The following is a 24827-nucleotide window of genomic DNA, read 5'->3' as shown; positions in this document are numbered from 1 at the left end:
TTAAAATAAAAGAAGTTCCTGCAGCAGAGTCTCGAGATCATCTGTAATCTTATTGAATTGCGTAATCTTACAGGAATTTGGTATTTGGTGTATGGAATCTTACAAATTTCCTTGAATAAAACACCCTTTTCCCCTTTTTTTAACAGACCTGTTATGTTAAATTGCAGAAAAATTCCTGTTTTATGAATTTACAGAATGATTCTGTTATTGCTTTCAGCAAAATCTTCTGTTTATTTTCTGTAAAATCACGGGTTTTTTAACAGTAAAGAAGGGTCAAATTGGAATTATATCAGGTGGCTGTACAGACATGTTTTCTATCGTCACTAAACGGATTCTACCCAAGACCTATTGATATGCCGTTCAATTAAAAATATTTATAAAAAAAGTTTAAAGATAAGTCTGTGACATACTTCACTTCGAAGTTTCAAATGATTTGAATGAAATAAATAATGACCTTTCACAATAAAACCCAATGCAGTTTATTCTATTTTTTTCGTGGAACTTAACCAAACAGCCCCCCCCCTCGCAAAAACCCAACTCACTAGAAGAATGCAGGAAAGGAAATCGTTTTTGTATCACAATATTGTTCAGTGATAGAGATGTGCTTTCTGATAATTTATTCTTGTTATGTGATCCCGTTAACATTTTACTGACATGTATGTAGGCAAATAAAGTATGTCATTGAATCGATCTAAAACTGTTAATGTTAAAATAAAAATCAAATATGGAATTGAATCTGTTTTAATACATCCATCACCATCACTCATATAGGCTAATATCTTTATCAGATGTTACCTAACTTTGATTGACAGCACCACCCCCCCCCCCCCTCGATCCCCGTTTATAATAGAACGCCTTTCTCTTCAACTTATTGTTCGCTTTCTTTGTTCGCTCACCTACACGTGATTGCGGCAGGAGCTTTCATCGTTGTCTGGCCATTCAAAGCCAAGACCTCTCAGCGGCAATCGCTTTAATCATCCGCCGACCAATCAGCGTGAAGGGAAAAAGCGTCGCGGCAATCGCTTTAATCATAGTCCAACCAATCAGCGTCAAGTACGTAAAACAAGCTGCCATCGCGTCAATACAAGCTTTAATCATCGGTTGACCAATCGGGACGAAAATTCGTATTAGTAATTGTTGAGATTCAAAGTCTATTCAACGTCTAATGATAATGCAAGATTGGAAAAAAGCCACAAACTCCAAACAAAGAGTTTGTTGTAAAGCTACCTCATGAAGATAGAAAATGAGGGATTAATAATCCATAACAATCAAGCATATTTGTCTCTAAACTATAATAAAAGAAATATAACTATCAAGTCCTGATATTCTTCATAATTTCTGCAAAGAACAACTTAAAAATTTGTATCAGTTAAGTAGAGACTAAAGTTATATAAATCACTATGATATACGAGCATTTATGTTAAGGTATATTAATTAATCAATGAAGTACAATGTATATATAATTTCCTCAGGTTTCGAATGATGTGTTGAAAATAGTGTATGATCCATTTATAAAATAATGGCAATGTATTGATGTATAAGGTTGCTGTCTCTTTACAAACCATTCGATCGAATTAGTCGATATGGTAACCAATAAATACTGAAGCAGTTCACTGGTTTCTCAAAACCTTCCGTGTCACTATGTGCCTATATCAGTAGGATGAGAGAACAAATTTTCGCATGCACACACCCCTACAGAGATGTAGAGTACGAAAATATAGTGAGTAAACTATCAAATGCGTGTTGGCATCATGATTAGAAATTTACATTTCTATAGATGAGAAAGCATTGTTTTGGATCCGACTGTTCATTGAAACGAATTTCAGAGTCTGTTTTAGATACATGACGAGTATTTCAATACTGAATGATATAGTTATTATTATTATTTTTTTTGGGGGGGGGGGGGTTGAAAGACTTGGTATCCCATTTGACCAAGCAGTATGATATTCCTAAGAAATAAAGAGGAAACAGTAAAAACTTCGTTCGCCGAAACGCCTCTTTTATTAATTGTCGATTCTACTTGCCCCCCCCCCCAAAAAAAAAGTTAAGTCCCAATAATGGATTATCTTTGGCAAACAGACGGGAATCATAGATACATTTATATTGCTCTTTAACATAATTCGACTTGATGTATATCTCAAGACTGCAAATCGTGTTCACTGATTAAAAAAAACACGAGATGGAAGAATCCATGAATATGCAACAAGATAATGATTATAAAAAGGCCATTTGGATTTGCACTTGCATGAAGTTGTTTAGGTCGAAATTTTGATTTTTTTTTTTTTTACAAAGTCCAGTGCATTGCATTTGAAATGCATATACAGGACAGACCTAATACCGACATTTGGCATAAAATAACCTGACTATTTATGCATTCTTTGTGACAAATGTCACTTTCAATTTGATAGCTTCTGCTGTCCACAGATTATGAATGACAAGTCAGTCTCCTTGAATCACCGCGCCTAACGGGACCGGTAGGAAAGGATTACAATGTCTGTATTTTCCGCTGCTCAATAGCAGAATAGGAGATATACAACGCGCCACGCGGGCCCGCGCACAATCTCTCTGCCTCCTATACCAAGTCACTTCGACCCCTCTTCACGTTTCCGTTTGCCATCAGTAGGGTCGTATTATATACAAGTTATACCGTTATATCTCTCGAAGCTTCCTCATCCACACTGTAAAAACTGAAGTGCTAATTTAGCACTTACAATGCTTGTATAGTGACTGCACTACGAGTGCTGATTTTTAAGTTCAAATTTAAACTATAGACAATCAGCACTCGTAGTGCAGTCAATAAATAAGCACTGTCAGTGCTAATTTTATAGCACTTCATTTTCAACAGTGCAGATTTAATGGAGTTAAAAGAACTAATTGACTCAAAATAACGATTTGTACAGGTCTTGTCGTAACGATTCTCCACTTCAAGTGAATCCAATTACGACATTATTTGCATATTAAAACTTAGAATATATTGCATAAATTTCAATTAACGTGTTAATCAGCTCATTACATCACAAATTATCAGTTCTCCAATTGGTAGGGTGGTGTATAATTATAATGTATTTTTAAAGATACCAGAGCAAGCGAAGAAGAGTCAAATTCGAATTAAAACAAATCTCAAGTAGGCCTATGTACATACCAACTGCGGTCTACATTATTACTTGATACTTTCAATCGTCGATTCTTTAAAAAAATAATGCAAAGTTGCAAAATTCGTATAAAAATATAACATTAAATTGATAAGATAAAGAAACATATAGTAAACAGAGTATATAAACGATCGTTTTATTCTATAGTTAACCCTGAGTAGCAGAGGCGTCGATTATGGGGGGGCAGGGGGGGCGATCGCCCCACCAATGAAAATATTGGGGGGGCAAACATATCATTTTGCCCCCCCCAATAATTCTGCATGTGCTAAAAATAAAATAAGATTGTACTGTTACACAGAAATCAGCAAGCGAGATTGAGATACACAACTCGTTCTTCGTCTAAAATCGTGCTCAAAATGTCCACTTTTCAGATTGGAATATCAAAAAATTTCAGCTCGCGCTTCGCGCTCGCATGATTTTTGTAACAAAAACCCATACTTTCCATGATTAAATAGGTGAATATGGTCCCGTTTTCAGTTCTAAACCTCAAAAGAACTCCCACTTCGATTTGCAATAATCTTTTGTTGGAAATATATATCTTGTTCTTTATTAAAAACGTCCATTAAACTCATTTTTTTTCAGATCGAAATATCAAAATTTTCAGCTCACGCTTCGCGCTCGCATTAATCTGCTGGTGAGATATATATGTATATATATATGTCTGTGTGTATGTGTGCATGGTGTGTGTGTGTATATATATACATATATATATGTACACATATATATAGGCATATGTGTGTGGGTGTGATCGAGCGCCTTTGGAAAATTGATTCATGATTTTGCCCCCCCAATCTGAAAAATGGATCGACGCCCCTGCTGAGTAGAGTATCCTTGGAGGACTTGTTCTCATGTTCGGAAAATGAGTCAATATTATTGACTCGAAATTAATGCATTAATGTCAACAATATTTTTATTTTCTCTTTTTGTACTTTAATTATATATTTTTTTTGGTTTTATTATTTCAAATCAAATCATTAATTGATTTGGTTCTTGTCACTTTTTTTCTTTTATTATCTCAATCTTCGCATCTTCTTCAGGACAATGAAACAAATGATTACAAACGAGATTTTATGACAGGTTCATATTAAGAAAGTGATTCTAATTTGAAATACACTCTAAATTTACTAATGAAAAACACGAGTGACATAATTTCGCAGTCATCATACTGAAAATATCGTAATAGCAAATCATCAATCACTGGCTAAAAGGGTAAAAATAATAACTATATCTAGGAGCCTTGCGAAATATATCACAGCAAATTACAGAGTTCGCAGTTTTATTACTTTCAACTTAAAATTGCCTAGCACTTATACCAGAAAATTAATTACAGTTTTCATAGTTCTGCAAAATGTAAGACATGTAAAACCGTTTGTCCCATAAGAAGTATCCACACATTACATCAAACACAAATAACTCTTTATTCACTTAAAAAAAGAATCGAGTAATTCTATTAACAGTTTCAGACCAAGTTTGAATACTGACAAGAGTGGGATTTTTATTTTCATTACAGGCGAAATGGATTTTGATGACAATCTGAAGTATTTTCAAAATTGTTATATTGAGATTGAGAATGAATATTCTGTATTAGGGAATGATTTAAACAATGTTGTATAGTGTTTTATGCAGAAGTTTCCTCTCATGGTAAATAAGGAATGGCTTTCCTATTCGCTATATTCTACGTGATAGGATTTCTGATCGTTAATTATTTTCCCGTAAACTCAATAGATAGATCAATTCGATGATTCAGATCTTCCCAGGGACCCCAACAGCCATCGTCGTATCCGGTCACCGAGTGGCTTTCTGACGGACGCTATTGTTCGAGGGGATTAACCGGGTAGGCGCTCCCTGATTGGACGGCGGTACTTAAGCTTTAATCATCGCACAGCCAATCAGGACAAAGCCTTTCATCTGACCGCGGGTGCGCTGGTGGGTGACCGAAGCCAATAAATGGGCGCGCTCAGCTGGTGGTAAATCATATCGATAATCAGCTGCTATTCATCTCGTTTACAATCCGCTTCGCTTGCTTCGTCGCTTCAACTTCGTCGGCTACTCAACGCTTCCTGCTCATCTACAATCATCACCATGGCCCCGTCCGTCAACGCTGCCGCTACTCAGCCTCACTTCGTCTCCGTTCTGATGTGCTCCGGTCCAGACTCGGGGAAGGTCTTCGCTGTACTCGTTCAAGACCTCGTCCACCGTCGCAAGAAGCTGGACATCGGTACACACGTCCTCGTCAAGCGTCACGATGGCAGTAAGAGGGTCAAAGGCGTCGTAGTTCACATGAATCGTAAGTATAGAACCTTAGTTCAGTCTATACCATTCGGTTCATTACACAATTCCCCAAAACGTTAAGGATTCCATAACCTTCAATTACAGTTTTCTGCTATATGAAATCATTTTTCACCCCCCATTATTCAAACGTCATACTTCAGCCAAGATAATGTTATCCCCGCCCTTTCCCCTACTAAAATGGATATATTATGTCAAATTCTATCTTATTTTGTTTGTATTGTATTTCTGTACTTATTGAACATGTTACTTATTATCCATTTCTCTGTTTTCTTTTTCTTTCTGCAGCATTCCTCAACGCTGAGCTTCCTACTCCAGCTAAGGCCAAAGCAGTACCAGTTCCTAATCTGCCTCGACAGCAACCAGCCAAGAGACCATGTATGCCAGAGCAGCCAAGCCTAGCCGACGATGTAGCGGTCCGTGCAGTGAAGCGGTCGAAGCCTGGTCCTTCTCAACCGAACGGTGTCTCGGCCCTCCAACCAGCCTTACTCCAGAAAGGTCCACATGGCGGGGTCTTCATCCGCTGCTTCAACCAAGAGCCCGAGCCTCCCTGTCGACGCATCTTCGGTCCTCAGTCTACCCGCTACCCAACCCGACACCGCGTCCGCCGAGAGCTGGTCTATGGCAAGACGTCGATAAAGCTCAAGGGTTCATCGCAGCCCGTCAGCGTGGAGGAGCTCGACGGCATCGTTCCTCTCGACTGCCTCGACGACATCGTCTCTGTCAACGAACTCTGTGACGCATTGACTCAAGCCGGGGAGGAAGCAGTATCGGTCGTTGGTCCGTTCCACTCCACTCCGATCTCCGCGCCACCAAACCGATCCGACGCTCCGTCCATCACGCCGTACTTAAAGGGAGAGTTTCAACCACTCCGACCAGCACCCTACTCACGCAACCTCTTTGCCCCCGTCTTGAAGCTACACCTCGGGCCGACAACAGACTGGATGATGGACTGTACCCCGTCAGCTTTCTTGGTATGCTGATGTCTTCGCCTCGTATGGCTTGAACTCTTTTATTTTGGACACTTATCCCAGTTGATAGTTCAGTGTGGCAATTTTGGAAATCTCTTGAACTTTCACCTGATGTAATAATCATAGTCAGTTGAATTTGAACTCTACAAAAAAGGGAGCCATTCACGTTTTCACCTTTCAGTGCTTGGCTTAATCATGTTTCAATTATCAAATCAAATCATCAAATTTTGGCATTCAACAGCTATGCAATTATTCTTGCCTTGACAGTGTTGAATAACAATTGGAACCAGTATTTTTCTACTCAAAATTCTCTTTTGTGAAATGGAATTGCAATTTTTCATTTGCATGATTTGTAACATGATCTGATAGCAAATGTGCTTTTTGTGCATTCAAATTGTAAATATGCATTTGTAATTACAAGAGAGTAGCATTATGTAATGATGGACATATGGATGTATCAGTTTGTAAATATTCAATTGTTGCAATTGCACTGTGGTGCAAATTTGTAAATAAAGTACATTGGTATTATATATTGGTCTCTAAATTTTCTATTCATTAAGTTTCAGAACTGGACTGTGTTGTGAATGATTGCTTGTTGATTGTGTTGTGAATAATTGCTTGTTGATTGTGTTGTGAATAATTGCTTTTTGATGTTGATTGTGTTGTGAATAGTTGATTGTGTTGTGAATAGTTGCTTGTTGATGTTGAGTGTGTTGGGAATGGTTGCTTGTTAATTTTGGTTGATTGTGCTGTGAATGGTTGCTTGTTGATGTTGATAGTGTTGTGAATGGTTGATTGTTGTGAATGATTCCTTGTTAATGTGTTTTGAATAATTGATTGTTGATGTTGCTTGTGTTGTGAATGGCTTCTTGTTGATGTTGAATGATTGTGTTGGGAATGGGTGCTTATTAATGTTGCTTGTTGATGTTGCTTGATTGTGTTGAAAACAATGTTTCTTGTTGCTTGATTGTGAGTTGAAGTTTTTTTTTGGTTGAGTGTTGGTGTATATGCTGTTCCCTGGTGATGATGCACGAGTTTGGTGGTTGTTACTGGTTGTTGATGTTGCTTGACTGGGAGTGGTTGTACAATGTTCAGAAGTCCCAGATGTTTCCTCATTTCCTTTGTAAATTTCATACCCATGAACCCCCTCCCCCCTCCTCCAAATGACATCTTCATTATTCTTCTATTGTCCTATAAAACCAGTACACAGAGAGTAAATATCTGAAACCGTTCGTACAGAAGGAAGAGAAGTTGGCCATTCATATGTCAAAACAAGCACAAACAAAATGGACGGTCTGGTCACATTTCATCAGCCAACACAACACCACCAAAACTGCCATCATGACATAATTGGTACATACTATACAAATAATGAATGTCTATCATACGTGCAATGGGAGGAACATTTTCATGAGATGAAAGATGTAAAGTTCCATTTAACGAGGCATTGACCAAGTCGAATGGAACTTAAAATCTTTCCATTGCACAAATATTTACATTCATTATTTGTTTTATATAACTCATATAAGATACAAAGTTTTTAAAAATGTAAAAAAGGAATACAAAAGATAAAGATTAGGTTGGCCTATTTCCAACAACTCCTTTTCTCTGATAATTGCTAGTCGGTGGATTACACCATGTATCGACAGCTCATCACCCTTTGCTTCCATTGTTTTGTGACGCACACTGCTGCATGGATCTGAGTCGAGTGTTCACAGTCACTTTGATCTGCGCTAACTTCATGCACGCAAACACACACACATACACAAAAAGGTATTAGACATACACATGATTATACTGAGGGAGCGCTAAGGATGACTATCTTCGAAGACGGCTAAGAAATACTTAGAGAGTAAAATGCTATAAAATGGAACCTCTACTGATAAAGGGTTTGTGTCACAATTGGCTATCAATGGTTTAACAACAATTTTAGATTGGAGTTTAAATTGAACCCAACTTCTGGATACAGGCTAAGTCTCTAAATGCCATTTTCTTCCCATCATCACATATTAGTCATAGTCTCAAAACATGTCTCTTCCATTCATCATCACATATCAAATATTACATACTGTCTATAAAATATGATTTTCATCCATTATCACATATATACACAACTGTCTGTCAATATATTTTTCATCTGTCATCACATGTTAGACACTAAAATGTGAAGTTTCTAAATATGATTTTTATTCGTCATCACATACACAGCTATAATTTTAATACATTATCACATTTCATACATCATCGCAGTCTTAAAGTATTTTTCATCTATCATGCGAAAATGCTATAAAATGGAACCTCTACTGCTACATGGTTTGTGTCATTGGCTATCCATGGTTAAACAACAATTTTAGATTGGAAGTCACCCGAGTCTATATTGAACCTGATTTCGTTCTGAATACAGGCTATAGTCTCTTAATACCATTTTTTCCATCATCACATATTTCACATACAGTCTCAAAATATGTCTCTTCCATTCATCATCACATATCAAATATTACATTAAGTCACAAAAAAAACTGTCTCTCAATACATTTTTCCTCTGTCATCACATGTTCACTACTAAATATAAAGGTTCTACATATGATTTTTTATTCGACATCACATACACAGATCACATTTCATACATCATTGCAGTCTAAAAGTATTCATCCTCACATGACTTACCACCGTCTCTGCATGCATCTTGTCATTTGAGCTCACTGACCTCGCCCTTGCCCGGAGGTCATCTATAAGTGACCTCTTCTGGCTCAAATCACGGTCAAGATGTTGAATTCTGGACATAAAACGGATGAAATTATGCTTAGATAAAGAAAATATAAGACAGAATTGTAGGACTCATCCATTCATCCACAACCAGTGTGTGAAATACATGAGAGTGACAGGCCATTTCACTCTCCTGACGGCCAAAGTCGGCCCTAAAATTTGTAAATTGGAATGCTTTGGGGTAAACATCTTTTACAAGGTTGTCCCATGATCTACATCGGCCACAAATAATATTCAAGTACATTTAGAAAATCAACATATTACCCAAGGTGACATGACATTTGTTCATGCAACAATTGCCCTGGGCTTTATTTCATCAAGGATATAGGGTTAGGGTTGCAATAGGGTATTATACTATTATGTTAGGTTTAGGTTTATGATATTAAGAGATTATTATGCTAAATCCAGGGTTGAAGTTGGCTGGCCATTCCATTAGTGTGTAGAATTTATAGAGGAGCAATTGTTGCCAGAACAAATGTCACAGAACCATTACACAAAGCACAAAATCTGATATGCTTTTTACAGAAGAGATGGTTGTTCAGTAAAAAAACTAGTGCTTGAAATGAAAGAAATGGCCCCAAACCTTAGATATTGCCCCCAAAGTGGCAAAACAGCCACTTAACCCCAAAAAGACTGGGGGGGTTAATCGGCTCCCCTACATATTTCGCGATAAATCCGCTGCGAATTTTTTTTTTAATGCGTCGCTCCCTGCCTTTTTACTTTCAAGTCTCATGCAAATTTTGAGACCAAAATTGCGACCCCTGGGTACGCACTTCCAAAATTACACAATATTTTGTAAGTGCACGCAGACCCAAATTGCTCAAAAATATAAATTTGTGTACAAATCCAATGCAAATAGTGTTTTTAGCCAAAATTCATAGATGTATCATTATTTTCCTTTAACTGATTAAAATCAATTGATTTCATCTTGTTTATGGTCAAAATAAAGTCCCGACAATTTCCATAGAAAAAAAACGATGAAAAACAAAAAGTAAAAAACATAGAAATACATAAGAAATTTGGAAACAATAAAATACATACAAAAATAAAAGTGATGTTGAATTTTTAAAAATTACATTTGAATCAGATTCCTATAAATAGTCTGTGAACCCAAATTAGCATGTTATGGGCATTATTTAATGAATTAGAGCCAATCTTTTATTTTATGCATGAATTAGCATAATCAATGAGCAATTAGATTTCTCGCAGAACATAGTTTTGTAGATTATGCCATGTGTAAAGCGTGTGCCAATTTTCATCGCAACAGCGCGATCAACGGCCAAGATCATAAGGGGGACTGAATCAGCTCCCACCCCTCCTATCTTCTTAGGCATAGAAATAGCCCAATCTATTTAGGTTTAAACTGAATATTTTTCCGTCTTCATAACAAGTCTACCGTTTTATTCATTTGAAAACACATTCCAAAGAGTAACATAGGGCCCCTCTGGTCAGGCGTTGCACTGAGACATTCAAATATCAAGGCGGGGGTCAAGATGGCTCTAAAGGATATGAAATTTTATCTCAATTGAATAATAGTAGTAATATAGAATTACTTGATCAAGACATTATTTCTTCCCTTTTCTGCTTTACTTTTGTCTCTACTTCAAAAATCATAATGGGAGTGGTCGCCCCCTGCCCCTCTGCAGAGATTTCCCAGTCAAGGATTAAAACAAAATGTGAGCAGAGAGGATTATATAACAACTCACTTGCTTTCCAGAGTCTTAATGGTGTCATTGAGGGTGTCCTTCTCAGATTTCATAGCCTTGATTACACTGCCTTGCCTGACAATCTCACTGGCCTGAGACTGCAATCATAAGAATGGTGATGAGAACAATGTGAATGTTAGTCTATTCTCATCATAATCCCATTTACATTATAACATTCTCATTATTATTTTCTTCTACAGAAAAATATCCTCATCATACATCCTCCCCCTCCTCATCACCATGAACATATTATAACTATCAACATTACCATCGTTTTCATCTTTATCATCAACATTTCCATCATCATTCTCATTACTACCATTATCAACATAATCATCAGCATCACCATCATCATATCATCATCATCATTATCAACATCATCATCATCTGTGTTGTCAACACTATTATCATCATCATATCATCATTACCAATATTATTATCATCACCAGGCATCATCATCACAATCCTAATCATATTCATAACCACCTCCTTCCTCCATATCAGCTTCACCTTACTTATCATTATCCTCCTCCTGCTCCTTATTTTAATTATCATCATCATCATCTGCAACACCTCCTCCTTATTATCAAACCCATCATAATAATCACAATCATCATCTTATATAATTATAATTATCATTATATGATTATTATGATCATCAATGTGATTATCATAAATTCCCATCCTTGTCGTTATTTTTTCTCTCACTTATTTTGTAAATAATATCATTATGCAAAATAACAATAATAGGCATTTGTGTAGCATCATCTATCTATACTTTTTCTATACTAAGGGGCTCTATTTTCATCATCCTGGCTTTAGCTTGAACTGCCGTTTCCAGCGCTGTGAACTCAAGGAATTAATCCTGCTTGGTACCCTTTCACCTCTCCTGGGTTAAGTGCAGTAGTTGAGTAATAGTCAGAACCACTAGACCAAAACGACCCCATATCACCATAATTATCATCAATATAAATCAGCATCATCACTATTAGTGTTGTTGCTATTGCTATCAATAACGTTTCATAAAAAAGGACGCTGAATTATGGAAATAAAGCAATGTCTTTCTAACCTTGATACGAGCCTCACTGTTTTTCCATTCAGTTTCCGAATGTTTATCTGTCTTCTGCTTAGTTAGTTCCTGGTTTTCGGTTTGCAACAGGTCTTTCTCCTTCTTCAGTTCTTCCATATCATGTGTTAGCCTCTACAAATGAGAAAAAAACACAAATGTCTATGAAAGTCACTAAATTAAAATGGCAATATGGCCACTGTGGGCACAAGGTCTTTCTTAACAGGTTCTATAACATATCTTCTTCTTCCATACAATGTGTTAGCCTCTACAAAAAAAATTATTTTGCTCATGGAAATTACACCATGGCTGTGATTCAAACCAACTCTGTTTCAAAGTTCAGAGACTAATCCTCTGGGCCACAATGCCAATATAGCACTTTTCTTCTCATTAAACAACACATTTAATATTTTGGGCAGCTTTTTGCGACATAAATTGAAACAAAAAAAATTATTGGCGAATGAGTGGGCAACTGGCTGCCCATAAAATTGTGATATAAGTTTACTGAGGTTTCAATACCACCCAAAGATAATAGTGAGTTTTGCTCAGCGAAGTATGGGGCTTTTAATTATGTAGGTGTATTTATTCTTCTTTCTTGGAATAAAAAAATGAATACTTGTATCAGGAAGTACAATCCTCCATATTGGTGCAATTTCTTGATGTTGGGAGGAGGGAATAAGTACTAAAAAGGGTTTGCAATACACCCACATCACTGAAAGCCCCTTACGCTGCTGAGCAAAAACTCGCTGTAGACTGAGATGAACAAACCTGGATGGTGATTTTGGAATTCTGGTATCTGGCATTGGCAAGATTCAAGTCTGACTGCAGAGAATCGTTGGCTTCCTTGTATTCCACAGCAGCCTTCTGTAACATACGTCTCTGCTCCTGAAGGGAGGCAACCTAGAAGGAAGGTTGATAGGCCATCGGTAACGATCTTCAAGAACAGTCAACAGAAGATTACCAATTGTTTGACTTTTACACAGGTCTGATCTTAAGGGACATGCACAAGAAAATAGCTGAAATTGCTCCTTTACTTTTGTGATAATAAAAATAGGCATTCATATGGCACCATCTATCTAAAAATATTCTATTCCGAGGCACACAAGAAAAAGAAAGAATGAGAGAGTTTGGCCGAGTGTCAAAGTGCCAATAATACTGTTAGAAAAGATACATGTAAGACTTCAGTTTAGATTAGAATGTCTCCAGTGATGATGATGTGCTGACAAAGTGTACAAAAAGCTGAAAATAAGCTTTAAAAAATTGCTAAAATCAGCTGAAAAATTTGAACTCTCACACTCCTGTAGTAATAATAATAATCAATATAACGGTGAACATTTTCATCAAAATTGGATGCAAACTGAGAAATTTATGACATTTCAAAGTTTCCCTCAATATCACAAAAGTTACATGCACTCCTGGACAGTATGCAAATTACGTACTTTCATGTTCTCCTCCTTATGATGTGAAACATAGTTTGATCCTTCCCTGAACATGTGGAATCGCCACTGTTGTAATCTCTTGTGCTTTAATGAAGAGTCCCCATTGCCAATTCCACAAAAAATTAGTATTGTATAATTCATACGAAAAACTAGAAATGAAATAGTCATGTGTTGTCATCGGTTCCCTGACCAGAATGTGCATATATCTTTTTTTGTGAAATTAAGCAAAACTTTATGGATGCCAGATGTTCTTACTTTACATTTGATTTTGATATGACTTTGATCATTATGCTTATTCGATTTTCTATTTTCATTCAAATTGACCTTTCATCGAGGTGGCAACAGACCCTAATTGAAACCTTGATCAACAAGTGGGTCTTCACACAAGACTAGCACATCGATAGTACTCTGCGCATCCAGACCCCTTTAAAGGGGAAGTTCACCCTGAAGAAAAGTTTAATGTAAAAATAGCGGAAAAAATAATAAAAAAATATTGCTGAAGGTTTGAGGAAAATCCATTAAAGATTAAGAAAGTTATTAGAATTCAAAATTTTGGATTTGTGACGTCATAAACGAGCGGCTGCTGTTATGTAATATAAAATGCATGAATTTCAAGTTTTGTATGGTTCCTGATGACTTAATTTTGTTTTCTATTCATGATCGGGTGTGACATGATTTGTATATTGATATACAAAAGGTACAGTAAAAACCATTTTCAATTTTCTGAGAAAATGAGATTTCATTATTTTTTTGCCATTCGCTATGTAGGAATGCTGCTCGCATATGACGTCACAAATCAAATAATTGAAATTGTAATAACTTTTTAATTCTTTGATGAATTTTTCTCAAACCTTCGGCAATATTTTTATCATTTTTCTGCTATTTTAACAACAAACTTTTTGTCAGGGTGAACTTCCCCTTTAACTCGAGTGTTTGATGGGATTGCACAGCAGACTAGGGTAGACTTGCCCTTCAAAGAATTTGTACCTGTTGTTGTAATGCGCCAAGTCTTCTCTTCAAGACGTTGACCCCACCTGGTCCAGGACTGGAACCTCTAACCTTACTTGCTGATTTCTTGTTGTTCACCTTCTGATTGGAGAAGTTTAGGCTCTTGATGGGCGATGTGGCCGTGTCTCTCCTTGATGATACTATGAAAATAGCAAGAGATTATGCATGGTCAATAATAACTTATTAAAAAATTTTGCAAGAGATTATTATGATATGTGTAATAATAATAGGCCACATAATGATGATAATGATGATGATGATGGTGAAAATGATGATGATACATGTATAATCACTATTATGATAAGAAGAAGAAGAATAACAATGATAATAAAGATATTAAAAAATCAGTCTGATCTTTCACATAAAATTAATAATTAATTAATAATCATTTGTGAGTTGGTGGCCTACTATATACGGTGGTGCTAACAATATAGTGATCACCACCAGAAAATGAACATATTTCAAATGTTCAAGTTCTGCCATTTTTAGATATTTAATTGTGAAATCAGGTGATAAAAATATTACATTTAATAAAGTTTGTTTCTATGGGCTCACCGAACATTGTTGTGTTGTTGTCTCCATTCAACACTCAGCAAGAAGGAGTGCATTTTTTAGCACCACTTTACATGTAGCACTAGTTAAAAAAAAGAACTTGGCCCGTATTCTGAAGTCAGGTTTAACTTAGACCATGGTCTAACTCTGTGCTAAAATTATGGGAAGCCTAACGTGTCAAAATTTTTATTAAGTTGTACGTTTCTTATATTTACTGTGCTCTTTCCTGATTCTTCAATGGTAAAGACAATCATCTATTTATACTTCCTAGACAATTATGAATTATATGAGAGCCAAATGAGCTGAAATAAGATATCTCTGTTGTTAGTGATGTATGTAACAATTGGCTATCCATACTTAAACCACAACTTAAAACCTGAGTTTAAGTTTAACCCGACCTCAGAATACGGGCCCTTGTGTCCATGTAGACCTAAATTTAGTGCATTTGAAATAAAACAGTCAAAAGTAACCAGATAAGAGATGATTGTAACTTACTGGGTGAGATTGGTTGAATACCAGGAAATATAGCCCCCTCTGTTGACAGCATGGAGCCACTATCACTCTCATCTGTTTCTGTCATTATTCCACTCTCTGCAACCGCGACTGGGAATGTAAAAGAGAATGAATATAATTATTGCAGAACATAGCACAGAATAATTACAATTGAATAAATTAAATTATAAAGAATTATGAAATGTAAATACAATGAGGTTTTTCTCAGTATGCAATAAAATGGCTTGAAACTGAACAATTTTTATATTTTACAAGCATTTTTGTCACATTGGCCTGAATTCACAAAGGTGGTTTCAATTGTACCATGGTACAAAACCATGGACGAGCAGATTTTGTGTACAATATCACACTTATTTCATCATCTTAAGTAAGAATAGTCAAATTTTGTTTGCAGTTTTGGCAAAGGGCGTTAAATTCATGCTTGAATGAAGCGTGATAGATAATACAAGATATCTGCATAGTCCATGCATTTGTACCATGGTAAAAACTATGTTTGTGAATTTGGGCCAATAAGTTTCTTATAAAGAAGAGTATGAGAGTGACAAAAGCTATAAAAAATAAATAGCATTTGTCAACTGAGTTTGATCTGTGCCAGACTTCACAACTAATACACATGTATATAATTTAAAATACACAAGGATTCCATAATTTGTCTAGTCCCTTTTACTGAAATATACAATCATTGAAAACGATAAACGTTTAATTGCAAAACACATGATTATAATATAACTGACTTGCCATCATGACAGTTTGTCAGGAGATCAGGGAGCGTTTTACAAGGCAAATGGTGATTTTCACTGAAAAGTTTCCTCTCAGCCAATCAGATGCAAGGACTTGGCCATATAAATATGAAAAACCATTACCAATTTGTTCTAAGCCAATCAGATGCAAGGATTTCAGAAGCTTTTAACACTTGTCTTTGAAGGTCACTATTTGCATGATGAAATGGTCCCTAGGTTGGCAGAAAATGGGGTTCCATGACATCCTAAACCTAATATGGAACCATATTGCAACCCTAACCCTACATCTTCAAGGAAACAAAGCCCCAAGCAAATGTAGCCAGAACAGATGTATTGTCACCAGAAATGGACCTACCTCTCTCTGTCTGTGTAGCAACAGACATCAGCAGTGTCTGGAAGACCGGCGGGGTACCCTGGTAGGCTTGAGCCATCCGGTCCAGGTGGTGCAGGATCGCCAGGAGCTCCCTCCTGGATGGACTTATGCCACTGGCTCCTAGACTCCGGGACCTGCTCCAATGATGGGACCTCTGTGATCTGCTGGTCCTGGTCTGGTCTAGTCTGGAAGAGTGATGGGGACTGGTCCTGGAACCTGTTCCCGGTCTGGGAGGTGTCCTGAAGAGGTCCTTGGCAGGGGATAGGCTACGAGATCTTCGGGTGGGGGACTTGAGAGGTGTAGAGTGGTAGAAGTCACGACTGTTTGGAAAAAAAGAAGAGGGAAGATTACTTGATCAAACTTGGTCAATGATGTCTCCACAACCACTGCAATATGTATAATTGAATGATTCAATTCAACTAATCTAACACCAAATAACTATTTCACTTATTAATTCTTTACCAAGCTACTTTACCTAACTATTATTAACTGGTTAAATAGGTTAGTACATAAGTAAAAGCTGAAGTAAATACACAGAGATGGAAATAAAATCAATTCAAAGCAAACCAAGAAATCAAACCAACTAATTGATCAATTAATCACAACATCCATCCATCAATCAATCATCAATAATTCAATCATCTATTCAATTAATCAATCAACTAACAGATCAATCAATCAACCAACCAACCAACCAAATAGTGAATTAATCTTCTCTTTTGTTGGTACATGTAGGTGTAAAAAGAAAAAGAAAAAAAAAAGGGGAAATCAGATGTCATCCCAGTTTATGGAATACATTTGTTCTTACCCATCTCCATCAATATCTTCATCAGTCTGGCTGTCATCACTGCCCTCATCATCACTATCATCTTCCTTATGGACAATTACATGAACCCCAGGACCAGGGTCTTCATCCTACAAAAAATACAAACACAAAAAAAAATTCAGGACAACATTTTTCTTATGTTACCCTCATCCGACAAACCAGAAAATGCATAAAGAACAGGGTTGCTTTTTTCATTTAATTTTTTTTGGCAGACACAGAATATACAAATGCAGTGTTTTGTGAGACAATTCATTTAAAAAAGAGACTAATCCAATGCACAAGTGTCTTTGTGCAGAACAGCAGCAAATATATATTAGAAAAGAAAAATAATACTAACCGACTGACCCAATTTTCCAATTTGGGGCTTTTAAGGGTAATACACCATTTTTCAGGCCTTGTCTGCGTAAAGGTGAAATCATAATCCCCTTTTTCAAGTTTTCAAGAAAATTAATATTTTGTTACATATATAAATAAATCTTGTCAGATGAATGCAAACTCAAATGCTATGTTGGGCAAACACTATTCATACCCCTTCATGAGATGTCTTCTGTTCCCTCTCTGCTTCCCGTTTCATGGTCACAGCTAATTTCTTCATCTTCATCTTGAGTTTGGCGATTTCTTCTACTAAGGCTTGATATTCTACTTCCTTGTGGGTTGATGTGGTCTTGGCCTGTACCAGGTCTGCCCTCATCGATCTAAGATATCAATTAATGTTTGATTATTATAATAACAAGTTACGGCATCATGCAAATAACAAGATGACAATGAAAACTGAATTAAGCAGGATAACACATTAGAATCATTGGTAGCTAGGCAATCATATTCACAAAACTTGCAATTGCCAAAACATAATTAAGGCCTGGTCACACCGCCCGAGCGTTGTTGGAGCGGTCGTGGAGCGGTAGGGAGAGAGGGTCAAATTTCGCTCATGAAATTGGGGAAAAAAATCTACTAAAAAAAACAACAACAAAACAATCGAAATCGAAAATGGTGAACGGTAGCGAGCAGTGACGATTTTTTTCTCTCCGTTCCATGACCGCTCCAACAACGCTCAGGCAGTGTGACCAGGCCTTTAGCCCAAATGGGTTCAGCCTATACTGTATTAGATTATATGAAATCTAGACCAACTGCTTTTAGACCGAGTGAACAAACAAAACAAAATTTCCATTACAAGAAAAAATATACTAAACTATAAATAAATGCGTATTTGTATTTTTTTTTCTTTCCTAAAAAATGTAGAAGTTACACAAACATGTACATAATTAATATACATAAACATCTAAAATATTTTGTGAATGATGACAAAGTCAAAGAATATTTGTTGTAATTGAAGGCCTTCTCCTTACCTGAGCTGTCTTTCTAGTCTATCTCTCTCCTCAGCCCACTCATCCTGTTTAGACTGTAGAGCATGAAGGGATTTGTGTAGTCTCTTGTTCTGAATTCAATGTAATAAGATTGATTTATGTAAACATGCTATGATTGGTTTTTGATGATTTCTTGAAAAGAATGTAGGTAAACATAGGTCAACCTTCAATAAGTAAAATATTTGCCAAAGTCAAGGAAATATTTTAGAATTTAAAGGGATTTGTCTAGTGTGTAGACTCTTGCTCTGAATTCATAAAGAAATAAATGTGGTTTCTAAGGCACCATATCCATTTTAATCTAAATGCTCAAGGTGTACTGTTGAAAAGAGAGAAGCAAAACAACATCAAATTGTCATACGCAGAATTATACAAATTAGTATTCAGTTTTCCATATAATAAGATTAACATAAACACACTGGTATTGGACTTTCATGATTACACAAGCAGAATACAGGTAACCATAAGTCGACCTCCAATAAGTCAAATATTTGCCGAACTCAAGGCAATTTTTTTAAGGCAACAGTATATGCCACACAACCTTGCATGGACCACTTCTGACTTGAAAAGGAAAATGAGAAAAAAGGCCAGACTACTGAAGGAAACCTTTAGGAGCCACAGTATGGTAGTGTGACCTTAATTCACGCATTACCTAATTTTGTGCATGGTCCAATATCTTAATATCTAATCAATATCTTAAAAAACTGATATCACCAACAGAAAGAGTGAATTAAAATATCTCAGTATGGTAATTTTCTTGAAGAAAAGGTCTCTATTTGTGAAAATATTGGCAAAACATCAGCAAATTTGTTACATTTTGCGTCCGCTCCAAGAAAATCCGATCTTCTCGACAAGCATCAAGAAATCACCTGTTTCAAGCAGATGTCTCCAAATACATTAAGTAAAATGTGGTACCAACCAAATTTATACCATTTTACCCTCCATCTGCTATAATTATCTTACCTTTGTCTGCTTGATTTCGTTTCTAAATTCTTGCAATTGATCATGCGCAAATTAAGGTCACACTTTTTATGACACTTTTTCAGCCGAGCGTGCACTAGTCGATCGCCATGGAATTTTTGAAATCGCTATACCGGCGAAACCCTTGACCTACTTTATAATTCCGTCAAGCGAATTTGGACTTTGGGATCTTGCCTTCCGTTTGGTATTAATGATTTTGATTAATTTTGTGTGAGCTATGAGAAATTTTTTATTGAAAATCAACTTCATGATATTTTTTAAAATGTGCGCAAATTACGGTCACCCCATCATACATTGAGACCTACAGACAGCACTGGAACATGGTTGCTAGGCTGGTTAATCTAACACAGCACAATAAACAGCATAGAAGAAAATCCTAAAGACAACTTGGTCTTACGTTAATCGCTGCAGGTCTAAGATCATCAACATTCTATCTCTGAAATCTGACAGAGGTATCCATATGACTGGCAAAGACAAGCAGAGAGCGCCCCAATTATTACGTTCATTCTGTCATCATGAACAAACACTCTTGTCGGACACGTGTAGAAGGTTCTACATGTATGTACTATCCTGACATTAAAAATTTGCATATTCATCACACTAGTAAGGCCAAACAACCGTCAAGTCTCAACCCATCCAAAGCCAGAGGACTGGATGAAATTCCATCTAAGCTATGTAATCTTATAGAGCTCTGTAAAGATCTCACCAGCTCTTGGGTTCATGCTTCAACAGAGCTACAATGCAGGTAATGTTCCAACAGAATGGAGTCTGCCTTGGTGATCCCTACTCACAAGTCTGGTGATAGGTGTATAACCAAGGAAATTACATACCAATTTAATACCTAACTTGCATCTGCAGTAAGCTAATGGAACTCATAGTACTTAATTACATCTCAAAGTATGTAGCTGCCAACATCAATATGGGTTTAGGCAGATATTCTCCACCACAATCAATTGCAAATTTTAGACCCAAATTTACAAATGTAAGATCAATTTTAATTATTAGCAAATAAGTTGATGTAAGAAGCACACCATCAATCAATTACAAATTTGCAATAAAATGCATGAATTTCAATTGAATGTGTGTCCTATAATTGACTTGCGATCAATTACAAGTTTTTTGCAACAATCCATAAATTACAATGACAATAACTAACAATTATTCACGATGGTGGCTCACACACCATGCACATTCATTCCTAAATACCTTTTCAAACAGATCTTCAGCCCTTGCCTTTTCTCTTTCCTCTCTCTTGTTAGCAGCCTTGAGCCTCGCAAGCTGACTTTCCAAGCCTCAGATTAAAAAAAAGAGATAAAGATATAAATATATAACAGGCACTTGTCTACGTAATCATGTTACTCTCCGCCCAGGTGTAGATGGGTACCTGGGGAAAGGACTTGTTTGACGTTTTACCCGAGAAGTCCTGTTTTATATGACAGTTACAGTGAACTGTGCTCGGCCAATAAAAATCAAGGATATTCATCAGATTTGTCAGGTGAAAAATGTTGATGAAATGAAATCCTGTAACACAAACCATAATGATCAATCTGGGGCTGATTTATATGACTGATTACACACAATAATAAACACAATCAATTGAAGAAATAAGCTAATAAAATAATCTAATTTTCAATGAAGAAACATTGATTCAGACTTTGGTTACCTCCTGCAAAGTTGGTTTCTAAATCTAAAATATTAATAAACATATCTAATAAAAATGATAATAGTTATCATTATTATTATGATCATTATAATATTTATAAGGTGCTTAATGCAGATGTTTCTAAATGCTCAATTTTCTGACTCTTATTCAATTACCAGGATTGTAAAAACAAAGTGTAATCAATAAATCAATAAATGATAAATGAATATCTGTGAAAAACAAATGGCATACGCATGCCTTTCCTGCTTTATTCACACATAATGTCTCTTCATTTTGTCTTTATTTGTCATGTCTACTAGTGCAATTTTCTTTGATGTTTGATTTCATTCATTTTAATGATTATATGTATGTATTGTCATGTCAACATGTGTAATTTTATGTTAATTATTAATGTAAAAGTGAGTGGAGAAAATTGTTCTATGTATATCATAGACTAATAAATTGAAATTAACTGAATGGAATTGCATGGAATTAAAATGAAATTGAATTGAATTACCATTTTTCTCATCTTCAAGGCATCTAGTTAGGTCCTCTATAGTAGAGGCATCCACCGCAGACTGGACCCGAAGTCTATCAATATCTTCTTCGATGTTCATCCTAAAAAACGAGCAAATTCATTCATTTCTCAGAAGGGAAAGAAAATCAATTCATGAGGAATTCCGTTGCTTGAGACTGGTTGGAAGTAACTTTGAGATCTCAGTGCAGAATTATTCTTAGCATCCCAATTCCCCATGTTTCAAAAAGTCTGCTGATATTTGTTCCATTAAGACATAATTTCCAATTTCTAAGAAAATTGTATTTTATGGAATAAACATCTCATGGCCACTATTGTGGGAGCTCATCAAAAGTGACGTCACAAAATTAAAACTTCAACAATCCACAACTGTTAATCTTTTATGGGTTTTCACCAAATTTTCTTTAACATCTATCTTTTGTTTTCCTGCTTTCATTAAATCCAACTTCATGCACGGGAACAATATCCATTTCGTTCATATTGAATTCAATCTATTGATAATTCATCTTCTATCAAATCAATTAATTAGCAAGTAACAGGTATCATGATCATGGGAAATAAAAAATTTTGTAATTGCTGAGAAAGTAGCAAAACAAGCATGATATTCAGGCATGATGTTGAGTCATTTCCTAAGCAATCATAAAACACTGCCCACATGTGCCTGTATGTGTTGGTGAACTTCAGTGTGATTGTTGTTCAGCTAGGATTTCATGATTTCACAAAGTTCAGTTAATGTGACTGTACCAGATCTAAATCTATAATGATATAGTGACAACTAAACCTTAGATTTATATAGTCTTTCTCATGAAATCAGTGTTTACTGAAACTCCTTTCATTTATCTTTAAAAAAGAAGCACATTAACAATCTGTTGGAAAAATGATACAGAATACGAATTTCATTACATATTGTTTGGCAATGCCTGAATCTGATGCCCCACTAGCAATCCACAATCCCCCCAAAATTTGCAATATCTATTGGGGGGAAAAAATCAAATATGATAATCAGATATGAGCCCTTACAACAGTGGGCTATAAACTGCCTAGAGAACTTACTTTTCTTGCATAAGGATTGTTGTCTGCTGTTTGTAGTAAGCTAGTTCATTCCAAACACCATCAGAATCCTCTCGTCTGAGCTCCTTGCTCTCAGATCGAGGTAGCTTTTTCTTTTTCTTCTCTTTACCACTGGATAACATAAATTTACAAATGTGGTGGAATTTCCTTTAATCATAATAACAATAGGGTCATTTATAAAATCCAGTTACTATGTGCAATATACTCTACTGCACCTAATACTTGGTATCATATTATTACATTGGTTGTACTTAAGCTGCCATATGTGTGCTAAAGCATTCAAGGAATAAATCCAAGCAGGTACCCATCAACCCCACCTGGGTAGAGTGCAGCCAATGTGGATAAATTTCTTGCTACAGGAGATGAGAATAATCAGAGCTTGAGTATTCAGGACAAGGCATCTGTGTAGGCATCATATAAATTTGATTCAATGGGCACCTGGTGCCATCTGAAGCACGTACATCTATTCAACGCCCTCTTGACTTGTTTCATTTAACAAATGAGGTCAATACAGCAAAGATTACTTCATTACATCTTTCTTACCTCTCGTGTTGCTCATACGTTTTTATCTGTTCCTTGACAACATCATAAGCAGATTGCAGAGTCCGGAGCCGCTCCAAACGTCGACCATGGGCTTTCCGCAATTCTTCAACCTCTTGATTCTATAAAAAAAGACAGTATTAGACTTATGATATGGCATTTTTCCAGCTGATAGAATTTATATTTAAATATAGCCCCCTTTCTGAGACATTTTAAATTTACTTAAACTTTAAATATTTCAAGCAATTACATATTAAAAAGCTACAGACAAAGATTATATCTTGAAATTTTTAGACCATTCCATTGAGGCGTTTTATTCAATAAAAAAGGTAAAAAGGCATTCAATGACTACTTTATTTATGTGATATTGTAATGTTTGATGATACTCCAGTATAATTCGAATGACCCATCCTTTACCAATGCGTTAGACATGCTTTATTCTAATTTAGTATTGAACCATACCTTAAGCCTCAAGAGCTTCCTTAGATCCTCTTTCTTCCGAGCCTCCCTTCCTCTCCCTCTCTCCTTCTCCGCATCATCCAGGAAATCTGATATTCTCCCATGGCTCCAGGCTCCAGCCTGCTCCTGGTTGGAGAAGCGGTGGCTCCCTGATGGAGATAGAGACCTGGCTCGACGAGCCGAATGCTTGGTTGGGGTTGATGTAGCCTATTAAAATCGTAATAACAATAATCATGATACAATATGAGCATGTATGCATTACTGATTATTTAGTAGCATATTCAACGATACACTATACCAGGGGTTCTCAAACTACGGCCGGATCCAGCCCATGGAGCTTCGACCTATCTGGCTGTGAGACTGCTGTTTTTTTAATCACTTTTAAGTCACAATATGAAACATAGCTCAATATGATCACATTGTGCAGTTATGTATCCATGAAACCGTTATAAAAGTAATGGCAATCAAATTAATTTGACTTTTAACAAAGTTTAGTTTATGGAGTCTTTTCTATAGTTTCACGTCAAATGTTGATAACATGTTGCATTTGAAAACATGTGCGCACACATTCCAACACGCAATCAATTTAGTTGAAACGTAAGCTTATTTGCCGTTTCAGTTCTGCGGGTTTTCTCGGGGCACATAAAATTCTGCAATGAAAAGAAAGGTGGATGCTGAAATTCGTGTTTTCCATGAAGAATGGACAGGACAGACTAGCATGCATTCATTTTGCCGCATCGAGCACAAGGCCAATGTGTCTACGCGCTTCGTGCACATTTTTTTTCTAAGTATCCTTATCACCCTGGCCCTTTCAGGTTTATTTCGAGTCTCATCTGG

General features: G+C 36.3%; 1 protein-coding gene across 1 annotated transcript in view; it reads right to left on the bottom strand.

Annotated features, from left to right (window-relative positions):
• LOC121415915 (centlein-like) overlaps positions 1 to 24827 on the bottom strand; it is a 63725-nt gene that overhangs the window by 8611 nt on the left and 30287 nt on the right. The window contains exons 16-30 of the mRNA XM_041609309.1: positions 23994 to 24197; positions 23535 to 23653; positions 22974 to 23102; positions 21903 to 22003; positions 20950 to 21035; positions 18748 to 18836; positions 17931 to 18096; positions 17384 to 17490; positions 16558 to 16895; positions 15445 to 15552; positions 14377 to 14537; positions 12719 to 12850; positions 11954 to 12085; positions 10885 to 10982; positions 9080 to 9188 (exon numbers count right to left, since the gene is read on the bottom strand). Of these exons, the coding sequence (XP_041465243.1) occupies positions 9080 to 9188; positions 10885 to 10982; positions 11954 to 12085; positions 12719 to 12850; positions 14377 to 14537; positions 15445 to 15552; positions 16558 to 16895; positions 17384 to 17490; positions 17931 to 18096; positions 18748 to 18836; positions 20950 to 21035; positions 21903 to 22003; positions 22974 to 23102; positions 23535 to 23653; positions 23994 to 24197 (2079 nt within the window). The remainder of the gene's footprint in view (positions 1 to 9079; positions 9189 to 10884; positions 10983 to 11953; positions 12086 to 12718; positions 12851 to 14376; positions 14538 to 15444; positions 15553 to 16557; positions 16896 to 17383; positions 17491 to 17930; positions 18097 to 18747; positions 18837 to 20949; positions 21036 to 21902; positions 22004 to 22973; positions 23103 to 23534; positions 23654 to 23993; positions 24198 to 24827) is intronic.

The sequence above is a fragment of the Lytechinus variegatus genome, chromosome 5, assembly GCF_018143015.1.
Source record: "Lytechinus variegatus isolate NC3 chromosome 5, Lvar_3.0, whole genome shotgun sequence".
In the NCBI taxonomy this organism is placed as follows: Eukaryota; Metazoa; Echinodermata; class Echinoidea; order Temnopleuroida; family Toxopneustidae; genus Lytechinus; species Lytechinus variegatus.
This window is presented reverse-complemented; position numbering and strand designations above follow the sequence as displayed.